The following is a 12,539-nucleotide window of genomic DNA, read 5'->3' as shown; positions in this document are numbered from 1 at the left end:
TTATTTAGGGACTGATTGTGAGACTGCCAGTGCGCCATTTTCATTACTAGACCTCATTTAATGTGGAACAAAAAAAGAAAAATACGATATGATTTATTTATCTTTTTTTTTTTTTTTTTTTTAGAAAAGCCCTGAAAGTGGATGATTTGATATTTTAAATTAAATCCTTAATCAGCGGGACAGAGCAGTTATCTGAGGACAGTACGCAACACCGGGTACATGTGTACCATGATAAGTTGTCTTGTGCTTACTGATTTGCTTTTATCAGAACTATATTATCACTACGAAGTAACATGTTCAGAAAAAGCATCTACAGAGACAAGAGGAGCCCAGTTTCTTATACTGCGTTTTCAGGATAGTCTAAAAAGTGGGGGGGAAATACTTACCTTTAAATTAATTTTATTCCATTGAACAAAGAAAGTTGTTTATAGATACTAAATCCTTAGATCTTGCTAATCCCAGCGCACCGCATGCGTGCGTAAAACAGTGCCTGGATAGGTCCACTCCAAGTTGAGGCAGCAAAACTTATTTTTTCCTCTTCCCAGTGAGCCTGACTCCTCTCTTTAGATGATGCGCGGTCCTACTCCAGCGTGATCCTGGATCTGAGCGCATCGACGGTATCCCGTGAATGTTGGCAAGAAACAAGTTCAATTTTGCCTAAGCCACGCTGTTATTTCGTCAAAGAGGAGGGGCTCATATAAAAAGTGAATGAGACACCTTGTGGAGGAGGGAACAGTCTCCAATTGACCATGTGCAGGAGAGGAAGCGGCTCCTCACTTAGTCAGACTAATGTGGCACAAATGGTCTCCTCTGTAGGTTGTCCCTGTTTTATTAGGTGATCGCACTTCTCTCCGAGCATGCAAGCCGCACAAAATACATCCAATGAAACATTGTTGTGTTTATATGCTTGTTTAAACTACAAAAATATATCATAATCAGTATGCTGAAAAAAAATCTCGTGCCATTTGGAAAGTCCAGCAGTTATAACCAACGGGTGCGCAGTATAAACGGCGCAGTGCAGACATTTCTCTGGTTAAATTTCGAGTCATAACAGTCTGGTTGTTCCAATGCCACAATCCTCCAGACCACCCCCGGCACTGCTGTCGCTGGTAGACCAAGACATGTGAACAATACGGATTTAGTTTATTTTATTTTTGTCTCATTTACATTAGCGCTATAGTACAAGTGAACGATCGGGAAAACTTGCTCATGAGCGGAAACTGATCAGCTAAGATGGGCAACCTTCTGCTTCACAGTGATTCACTGGAAACTCTGCGCTGTGCTTTTCCAAGAGGGGATGAGGGGAGGCTGGGTCATCTTATCATGCTCCCCATCATTGGCTATTAAACGCCAAGGAGGGCTCATTCCAGGAATATATATGTGCCTGATAGAGTGATCATGAGATATTGAAAAGTTAGAAAGACTAGTGGATGAAAATCTGCTTCCACATCCTGTTAAACACTGCCTGGACTAAAATAGAATTTTGTTCAGGATCTAATCATTTAGTAACAAGCAGAATAAACATGTAACCAGATTCCAGAGACAACTAAAACCGGAGAACTGTAAAGCATTCTTAAAAACTGGAAGGACAATAAGGAACCATCCTCTTTAAGCAATAATTGTGGTAGAAAGAAATTCGGAATGACAGTGATTGGTGATCGCTTTGTTTGGTGATATCAATTGAATTAAAAGAAACAGGAGAACTCATCAATGCTAGGGTTAATAATGAAAGTAAGAGCATTTCCACACGGATAATGTGATGGGAACTCAAGAAATTGGCACTAAACAGCTGTGTAGCCTCAAGAAAACCACTAATCAGAGAGGCTAACTGGAGAAAAAGGCTTTAAACTACAAGTGAGCATAAAGATTACTCTGCAGCGATTTAAGAAAGTCCAGATTCACCCTCTCCCAGAATAATGGGTGTGTCAGAGTAAGAAGAGAGGCAAATGAAGTCATACACCCACCATGCGTAGTGTCTACACGCTTGTGCATGTTGTACTATGATCTGAGGTTGTTGCAGTTGAAAATTCAGTAATATTATGATATCAGCTGACAACTATAAGAAACCAGAATACCAGGTTATTCCATTAATGGAATTGTTTCTTCCCTGATGACAATGCCAAAGTCCATCCAGCTGAAACTGTGAAACAGCCTAAATTTCAGATCTGGATCAGCCACCACAGAGTTCAGACCTAGACCCCATTGAGAATCTTTGTGATGTTCTGGGGAAGACAGCACAGTGGTTGGACTCTCCCATCATCAACACAGGATCTCAGTGAAAAATGTATGCAACCTGGGATGGAAATAATTTTTTTTTAAGTTGCAGAATCTTATCAAAACAATGCTACAGCGAAGGTGTGCTATAATTCTAAGTTAGAGAGTCAAACAAAATATTGGAGTATGCAACTTTTCTGCCTAGACAGGATATGAACTTGAATGTATTTAAAAGAGTAAATATAAAATATGAACTTAAATATACAGATGCATCTTAGTGAATTGGAATGTGTTCAGATTAAAAATAACTTTTGGAGATGACCTTGAAGCAAGTATTAAACGTACTATGATTTCAACTGTACAGAAACATTGAAGCATACTCATATTACGTTTTGATTGTAGCTACATATTTATATAAATCTGGATTTCTTTAGAAGCAAGAACATAATAAGAACATTAAATGGTAAACATTAAAAAATCATTTCTTGCTGTTATCCTGTTGGAAACCATCTAGAGCTGTGAAGGTAAATTTCCTCTATTGTTTCATTCCCATGTAGCCAAGTCTTACAGTTCTTCATCAGATTCGTAAATACAGTCTTCTACCTCTGCTATAATTTCAGTCAAAACCAGAATACAGAAATAAGAAAAATTATATTGATCTGAAAAAAAATTCCAGTTAAAAAGGGAGGAGTTGTTTGGATCCAGTGCCACTGTACTGGGGAATCACCTAATGGAGTATTTATCTAACTTCTGAGAGAGCATCTGCAATGAAAACCAATCATATTAAAAATAATCCTAGGAAAACATAAGCAGATTAGAATCAAAGTTCTGAAAACTATCATTTCCATAGTCACTGTTTGCTTCCTGTTCTCCATCCACAGCATTTTCTATAAGGTTTTGATTCCCATAAAACTGATTTTTTTTTTTTTGCAAGTCAAAACTTTAGAATCTACACTGACATCTGTCTGCCATACTCTCCAATAATACCACTTGATCAGCTTGATTCTTGTGCAACATTACAACAAAAGGGACTTCATAAATTTGTTTAATCAAAGTCAATTTTTGGAGAGAAAAAAATATAGCACCTGATAAGACCTTTTAGTAAAAAAACACAACGCAATGTGTGAATTATTTCTGCTGTATGTCTAACCATGGAAGTGTTGTGCCAGTTAAGTAGCTATAAATCACTGAGTCAAAGACCTAGTGAAAGACTGTTTGATCCTGGTGATCTGCTGTGCGGACCCCAAGATGACCCATGTATCACATGACCTATAAAGGTGGTCTGCCTCTGGCAACCACTGACAGGATAAAAGGGACATTTAACATCTTAAAAGCAAGGATGATGTCCTGTAGAAAGCAAAAAGTTTAAAAGCAATAGCTGTGCTGTTCTTTTCTATTTTTCTCCCTGATGAAATTCAGGTTGGACCCCCCAGATCAGAACAACCAGAAAAAACCTGCAGTTACGCCATTTGTTTGTTCTGGCGTAAATACACAGAGAACAACCAACTGGCACAAATCAAGATTACTAAATCACTCTTCAGAGCATTGCCAGAAGAAAGGTAAATTATTAAATAACGACATGGAAAATGTTGTATAACTGAAGTGTCAAACTAAACCCAAGGTGGTGACACAGAAAGAGAAAAAACAGCTTGCTGTGATTTCCTGGGGTCCAGGGAAACGAGTTTGTGTGGGGGTGTTTCTGCGAGTTAGCTCCCTGTTTAGAGTAGAACATGTGGGAAAACGAAGCCGCCTCTGGACGGACGTGAACCTTGATCCTCTGAAGTCAAGTGAGGAGGTCCAGACCACAGAAGATGACCCCTGTATTTTAGGTAAAGGTCAAAGGAGGACAGCAGTGACAAAAGAACTGAGTTTATTCACTTTATTCACAATTTGTCAGATCTTCAAACATATCTTATTTTCCTTATTGCAATATGATTTTTTAAAAGTCCCAACTACAATCACACTTGCACAGGAAGATATATGGATCCATCCATTATTTCTTCTCTTCCGCTATTCAAACATTTTACTCCAACACACACACACACACACACACATATATATATATATATATATATATATATATATATATATATATATATATATATATATATATATATATATATATATATATATATATATATATATAAACATAAAAAGAGAGAGAGTTATATCTGATTATAAACATTAATCAGGCTTTTAAATGATGACAACCATTTATATTCACTTTGTGTTTGTTTTCAAAGTGAAATTGATAGTGGCATTTAAGTATTTCCAACAGTGCTTCAAAGAGACAACAAAAATAAACTAACATATTCAATATGCCAGTTGCCATTCTTCATATTAAAACAATATAAATAGTTTCAATGGAAAAAGAGAAAAAAATCTAGTGCTGAGAAGATTTGAAGTCATTTTTTAAATTTTCATTCATGTATGAACCATTAAAATCTGTTTCCTACAAAGAAAAGCTATTGTTTTAAAGCATGAATACATAAGACAGATATAGACAATAACCAGTAAAAGAAAGGGAGCCAAAGAGATCAAGATCACAATAACAACAGTCCCATAAAAGTGGTTATAAGAGAGACAAATATGTTTTTTGTTTGTTTTTTTTTCTAAATCAAGCTCTAAAAATTAGCTGAGGACTCTAAATAATTTTTCATTAAAATAGGGAACATCGATACAGAAAACAACATTCTCAGATCTCAAGCTAGAGCAACCTCATGTAAAGTTTTGTATACATATAAGAGGATCCAAGATGATGTTCACCTCTCAATATAAATTACAGTAAGTGAACTGCAAAATGTTAACTAGTTGATTCATTGTCTAGTTTTGATTTTGCCAAAAACCAACTTGATTCCAACTTTTACATCCTAGATTTATGTTTTCTATTCATTAGACTACAAAATCTACAGATATAAATTATCTGCTTAAATAAGACAATTTACTTTTAGTTTTATTAAGACATCCAATTATAAGTATGACTTAATTAAATAAGACTGGATTAAGAATTGAGGTTTGCTCTAAATGCAAAAGCCAGAAAGTCAGAATTTATATCAGAACAGAAAAAAGAGCAATGTTTCATGTAACTGAGAAACATTTGTCGCCTGCTTCAAAATCGTATCACAGTTAAAAATGTAGATCATTATTTTATGTTGAGTCTGTATCAATCTAATAGAAAACCCAACTATTATACACTGTATAAAACTTGCATAGCGCTTTTCAGGACCCTTAAAGACGCTTTACAATCAGTCGTTTCCATTTACGCACACCTTGACACATTGATGATGATAAGCTAGTGCATTGTAGCCACAGAAGCCCTGGAGCAGTCTGTCAGAAGCCAGGATGTCAGTCTGATTCTGGCCGGCTGGTGTTGCAGGTGAAATGTCTTGCCCAAGGACACAAGGACAGAGGAGGACAGAACGGAAATCAACCGGTGATTCACTGATTGCAGAGGGAATTCCTACCATCGCCCCTAAACCAAATGTCTTAGGCAGTTGTTTGGTTTAGGGGACAATTACTTTATAACAAAGGGTCTGGATTAGCCTGGAGACTCTCTTCCCATGCAAGTCTCCTCGATTCCCATCTTTCATCACTGCTCCGTCTGTTTTCTGGGGATTGTCGTTTACAGTGCATGCAATTTAAGCTTCATAGAATCAAACTGGTGTACCACATAAATCACAGCCAAACGTTATCGATTAAGTAAAAATTTTAAACATCAGTGTACTCACCTCCAGCAAGCAATTGTTTCACAATAATTGGGTTAGGATTCTCGGTACAAAGCAAAGCGTAGAACCAGGGGATGATTTTTACCAGGCTAGGAATGGATTAGTCCGGTTAAAATCCAGCTCCTTGTCTGCTGCCATTTGCTTCTTACAGAGGGTGTGGGCTCTTGACTATTGAATAATGATTGCTTACTGGAGACATGAATTGTGTTGAAGTTTTAAATTCTACTGTGTCCACTTAATTCATGAAATTGTTCTTTGAAAACTGTTTTTGTTCTTACTTTGTTTTTTTGATATTTTTATATTTGACATTTTGATATTAGAATTTGTTTGATGGCCTGAAACATTAAACTGCGGCAAAACAAAAACAGAAAAAAATCCATAAGTGGAAAAAATATGTTTTCCGCACTATTAATGTGACTGTTAGCCAATTTTGTCCAACAGCTTCTCGTCACATAAAAAAGGAATTTGAATGGAACAAATAGGATGTGACTGAAAACCCCAACACATCATTACTAACACATTAATATTTGCGTAGAGCTTTTAAAATAACACGGCACAACTAAATGTAATCCTCCAACCAACCACACATAGACCAATCCTATTGGCTACGTGTGAATTGAAGACTGCAAGTAAATCCAGAAAATTAAGTTGAAAGCTAAGTGTCAAAATATTTGGAATTGTGTGGAAAACTATTGACACACTCCTTTCCACATAACACTTTAAAGCTATATTTGCCTTTGATATGAACGCATATGGAGAAGAACCTTGCTGAAGCCTAAAGTCTTGGAAAACAAACTTTATTACAATCACAGTGCAATGATTGATGTCAAGACTGTTCCAAAATATCCTTCAACAGAGCAAATGTGAGCAACAGCAGTGGGTGAGTAAAACAAACAAACTGGCACAACACAATACAATAATTACTGTGTTTGGCAATTATCAAAATGAGAAGATATGTTGAAATTATGGCAGCAAAACAAGGATAACACAAAGCAAAGAACTCTCAACAATAAAACCTGGCAAAAACTTAAACATGACAATAAGTCAAAAGATTAAATATGTATGGCAGAACTTTCTTGGGTAATGTTCCTCTCACTGTAGATTAAATACTGCAGACAAGTTATTGAAGCCAGGCTGCCAGTGAGTCAACACGAAGGAACACATTGTGGATAGCTTGATGACGCTTTGGTCTTTGACCAAGAGGAAGTCAAAATGATGGTGTAAACCATTCTCAGCAATGAGAGAAAATTAAGTAATTTGTGGAAAATTGTCTTGGATTTCTCAGCTCCAATTTTCTGAATACCATTTTGAGTAGCTGCATAAAGTTTAGGCTTGGGTTGCATATAAAAGCTTAGTTGTTACTGTACATCTCTGGAAATTCATAAGTAAAATGTTCTCATACATTTGACATTTTTATGCCATAAATGTTGCAATTCCTTACAAACTTAATGAACTACTTGTAAAGCTGGATTATCAGAAAAACCTTAATTTTGTCAGACATTTGATGCTCCTGATCACTACATTCTGTGTGCTCTTAATATATATATATACTTAATGTTCTATGACTATGCTCTTCAAATCTGCTTAGTCTTTGGATTAATTCAAATAATTAGACAATCAGTTAACACCAACAGCTATAAGAAAATCCACTCGGTATTTGTGCTGATCAAAAGGATGTTTTAACGAGCACGTCGGAACAGAGGGGGTTACTCTTTGCCACTAGCTATTGAAAACCATTGAAGCAAGAAGGAAATGATTGGGGATTTGTACGTTATTCAAACAACAAAAGAAGCTTTGACTGGTGCTGTCGCTAGTTTTAGTATGAATGACAACTTGTGTGAGGGCACCCAAGACGCTACTCTGCTCACAGATGCATCATAATGAATAACATTGAACAGTTAATTTATCAGAAATAGTAAACTAGTATTACATAGATTAATTACAAATTAATATATTTCAATGTACAGATCTGACAGTTGTGGGTTAGAAACCCAGGATTCAGTTTCTGTGGAAATTGAATAAATGAGATTGACATAGAAAAATGTTATGTTATAACTGTGTTATGACTAGGGAAATATCCAGTTGTCCACCAGACAGTCACCATGGCCCTTCACACAGAGACCAAGGCTCGTAAGTTTTTTTACTACAGAAGAAAAATGTTACAAGAGTCATTATTCAAGTATTGTTAAAGAAAGTTAAGTAAAAGAAAAAAAACATAACAGTAGAAAAAAATCCCTATTGTTGTACCAAAGGGACAACAACAAGATTGTAAAGCAAAGCACACTTAAGAGTTTTGGGAATATTCATAAGACAATACAGTGTTATTCACACTATCTTAGAAAGTTTACATTTAAAAGGTGTAAATAAGGCCACTTTCAGATTCATTCAGTCATTTTTGATCTACATGCATTTATTACATCTCACAATCAACTGACAGTATCTAGAACAAAATGGGAGATGCTGTCCCCTGTAGCCACCATCAACTCAAGGTAGTATAGAATTGAGTGGGCCATATGCCATACTCATGTGCTACATCATATGAGTTTGGAATAGCATGAAGCAAAAGACAGCAGCTGCAGCAATATGAGCAATGCTCATATTTTATATGCACCAGTGTCTGTCTTATGAGCTAAGAAATATGTTAACACACAGAATCTGATTCAGACAATAAGATGCTAAGGATAGACCACTGCATAGAAAACCAGGAGGAAGTAACAGAGGCAGACACATCCAGTCCAACAAAACTTAGACATTTTAAAAGGGGAAAGTTTTTACTCCAATATAAACAAATAACTGTGGTAATTGGTCTATTATGAACTCTAAAAGGGAACGGCTTGCATTTCTTATGCTTTGTGGTGCAGTTGATAGACCTTAGTAAGTGAGCTGTCATTTTCAGTTTTCAAGAACTGTTTTTATGAGGCCAAGTTGTTTCAGACATTACACTTCAAGGTGGAGAGCGGTGAGTCCTGAGCAGCCCAGCATGAGACAAAGACGGGTCTGTCTCATTGCAACTCTGTGGCAGGAAAAACAGGAAGGCTCCTGTCATTTCTCTGGATGATGGGAATTCTACAGGTGCACTCGATAAGTGAATGACGATGATAAGTAAGTGACTGAATGCTTAATATGAGGCTGCTTCAGCCGTCTTTACTTTTCCTTGAACATCATTAACCCCTCCAGCTGCAAGAGCACGTGTTCAGTTGAAGGATATAGATTGCCCTTGGAAAGACACCATCGGGGCTCAAAAGTTGTTTTTAAATGCCAAACTTGCCGAGAAGATATCTGTACATAACCACTGAATACCACAATCCTAAAGTATTTTACGTGACTTGCAATATAGAACATTGTAACTAAAATCTTGTACAAAAGATAACATGTTTTCTAACTTTTGCACTCAGCTGTATGCCACTGACCTTAAAAACTTCTGTTTTCAGAGGCGGCCACACATGCAAATCAAATACATTTGATAAGCGGCTCCTGGTGGCTCCTTTACCTTTCAAATCATATGAAAGCTCTAAGGTTGTACTTAGATTTCTCTAAACATCCTGTCGATCTTTTCTAAACGGTTTAGAAACTTTTGTGTTTTTCTACTTCTGAGGTAATAATCAAACAACTGCAGAATTTGACAAAGACCTCATGGGGTTTTTTTGTTCTAAAACATTAGAAGGTAGCTTACAATAGAACCGTATAAGGGCTATGCCACTTTTTTACTATAACTATATATCCAGATAGTACAACAACCTGTCACATCAGCTCCTCCAACAATTCAAGCATGTTTCTTCTAGTCGATTTCACGATGCCACACAAGCTGGCGCAAACAAAAGTTATGTGAAATCAAACTATAAAGTAAAATTTAGAATAAAACCACCAACATATTCAGAGTGGCAGCCACGTTGTCCCCACTTTGTCTCATCATCTTGTACTGCACTCATCTGTAAATTAACCTCTGACAGCTCTCTACTTTCCTTTGTAAAATACCTAATTCATGTGGAGTGCAGAGGAGAGAGTGGAACATTCTTGTGGGGATTACAGCACCCGCAAGAACGTGTTGCAGGAGGATTAACCAGGCGGCCACCCGTGGATTTAAGCAGACAAAAAGGTATCATCAAAATGACAAAAGACTGCAAGAGGATCTAAAAGCCGAAGGCAGAATGGTGAGATAAAGAACCTGAAGGCTGGTGCATTGGCCCCAAAGTAAAGATGCAAGTACAGTAACTCAGCTACCAAAACTGGTAGCTGAGCTAAAACACAAGGTGTGGAAATTAAGACAATGAGAAACAACATCCCCCCAATGACTCCATGGAGACAACCAAGTTGCTTTGGTCATACATTTCCAGAAAATAAAAAGGGCAAGTAAAAACAAGCAAAAAGATTAAGTTCAAATTACCTTTGATAAAGTGCTAGTTTACAGTGTTTAAATGCAACATACAGCATTTATAATATTTTTAATAAACAAAGAAAAGAAAAGCAGGACAAAAAAACACTAACAAAAAAGCCTTTGTTTGTTAGTTTTCTGAACTTGATTCTTCATTCTTAAACAGCACAGAGCCTGAGTGGCAGCAATATTTTAGTAGCAGGCAGGAAGTAAATCCAAATAATGAAAAACTGCATACATCATTTGTTTCTAGATTACCTGCCATTTCCATTTTATTTGCAGCAACACAAACAGTTCCCAAAGATACTGCAGAGCATGTGAAGGTCCTGTGTTCACATTCAGTCTGGAGGGTTAGAGAGAAGATGGCAACATTAAATATCTAATTTGATTTATTAGACATTTAGACATTCACAAAAGGCAACCAGAGTTTTAAGAATGCAGGCAATCATCAGTTTAAAGAAACTAGCTATGCTACCAGCTAAGCTACTTTCACATTAGTGAATAAAAAAAATCTGGCACAGAAGAAGGGAGGATCTCTGGGAATCTACATCCTTGGCTGACACTGTTTTAGGTTGTGTGCTGTGCTGTAAATTTGACATGTAATTAGGATAAATTATAGTGGTCTATCATACATTTTGTCATGAAAACCCTTGTTATCCATTTAAAGAGGAAGAAAAATGCCATAAATAAAATTTGGTGGAGTAAAAGGCTGAAAGCTTTTGCATGGAGCTTGAAACTTATTGCTTTCACACCGCTCAGCTGAACTGGGCCACACCACACACACGGCTGCAATTGTCTGACTCATTTAACGGGCAGCCACAGGCAGATGCAATGAAGGATAAAAGTTGAGTTTGCTAGAGTTGGAGAAAGTGTAGCTAGAAATATTGAGAATTATGGAGACTATTTTGCCAACAAAACATCATCGATTAATACAACAGTTACAGTTTGCAAAAATAATTATAGACTAGTTTTAGTTAGTATTAAAAGAAAAAAAATCACTTTCTCTTTTTTCAACACAACAAACAATATGAATGGAAAAACAATACTTTAATGAAGGACTGCATATCTTCCACTGCAATTATGTTTTTAATAACTAGACACTTAAAAGGATTGTGTTACTTTTTCAATGAAACTTTGAGTATTTTTACTTTCAAATGATCAGGAATTGAAAGATTCCTTGAGTTGTAGACAATTTTAGTTAGAGGATCAGCAATAACACATCTTCTCTACATTTTCATGCCATCACTGTGTTTGGATCAACATAATTGCCAAGAAAAGTAACTAAGCCAATTAAACTGTATGCACTGTAAATGAAACTCACCATTAATGTTATTGATCTTCAGAGCAGTCTGTGTTAGGATTATGAAGCAACCGTCTCTTCTGTCTCTCTCTCTTCATCATCAGAAAAACTTTGATGGATAGGGATGCCTTGTGAAACTAAACTACAACCTGGATACAGAAAGAGCTCATATGTACTCACAGATAACATTGAATTCCCAACTACAGTAGTAAAGAACATAACATTTTAAAATTGGAGTGCCTTCTAAAAGTTCAAGATGCCTTTCTTACAAAAATATTTAATGTCTTTTATGAAGATTTTTTGTGATAGACCAAGATAAAGTAATACATAACTATAGAGTGGAGGCAAAATAGAGGCATAGGTTTAAAGATTGAGTCTGAACAGAAATTTGCCATAAACTCTCAATTACACTTAGGCTCAGACTTGCCAGGGCTATTGCAACATCTGAACAGGCCTTTTCAGAATAGATTCAACATTTCCTTTGTAATACAAAGTTTGTATCTATAGCTGTATGTTTAGGCCCGCGTGTGTCCTGCTGGAAGATGAACCTCTGCTCCAAGTCAGAAGTCTTTTGAAACCCATATGGCTACATTTCCAAAGCACTCCATGTTGTGGTATCTAAAAGCATAAAATTACTTCAACCTTAGAATACTCCATTACATGCAGTTATTATAGAAATGCAACCACGTTCAGAAAATAGCTTAAATAAGTGATGTGTAAATCAAAAGTATTACCCAAGGTTTCAAATTATTTCTAATTGGGAACTCTTGTGGCACATTTGTAGTTGGTTCAGGACAGTTATCTCGTTAACCCTTGTCAACCTGGGACAACTTTGCAACCTTTATCATTAATAGAAATCTAACATTCCTCAATGGTCCAGTTGCAATAGATTACATATGAAGAGACAAACACACCTGTTTGCCCTGTA

The 12,539-nt window shown here is 36.4% G+C and overlaps 2 protein-coding genes across 7 annotated transcripts in view; both read right to left on the bottom strand.

The window, feature by feature from the left end:
* Nucleotides 1-612, bottom strand: part of LOC122827891 (versican core protein-like) — a 60,447-nt gene extending 59,835 nt beyond the window's left edge. The window contains exon 1 of the mRNA XM_044110985.1: nucleotides 585-612. Coding sequence (XP_043966920.1) covers nucleotides 585-612 — 28 coding nt within the window. The remainder of the gene's footprint in view (nucleotides 1-584) is intronic.
* Nucleotides 613-6,769: 6,157 nt separating this feature from the next.
* Nucleotides 6,770-12,539, bottom strand: part of LOC122827918 (DNA repair protein XRCC4-like) — a 43,477-nt gene continuing 37,707 nt past the window's right edge. For all 6 annotated transcript variants that reach the window (XM_044111021.1, XM_044111019.1, XM_044111018.1 and 3 more), the window contains exons 7-8: nucleotides 11,633-11,760; nucleotides 6,770-10,654 (exon numbers count right to left, since the gene is read on the bottom strand). In XM_044111021.1, coding sequence (XP_043966956.1) covers nucleotides 11,672-11,760 — 89 coding nt within the window. In that variant the 3' untranslated portion in view covers nucleotides 6,770-10,654; nucleotides 11,633-11,671. The remainder of the gene's footprint in view (nucleotides 10,655-11,632; nucleotides 11,761-12,539) is intronic.

This window comes from Gambusia affinis, linkage group LG03 (genome assembly GCF_019740435.1).
Source record: "Gambusia affinis linkage group LG03, SWU_Gaff_1.0, whole genome shotgun sequence".
NCBI classification, from domain to species: Eukaryota; Metazoa; Chordata; class Actinopteri; order Cyprinodontiformes; family Poeciliidae; genus Gambusia; species Gambusia affinis.
This window is presented reverse-complemented; position numbering and strand designations above follow the sequence as displayed.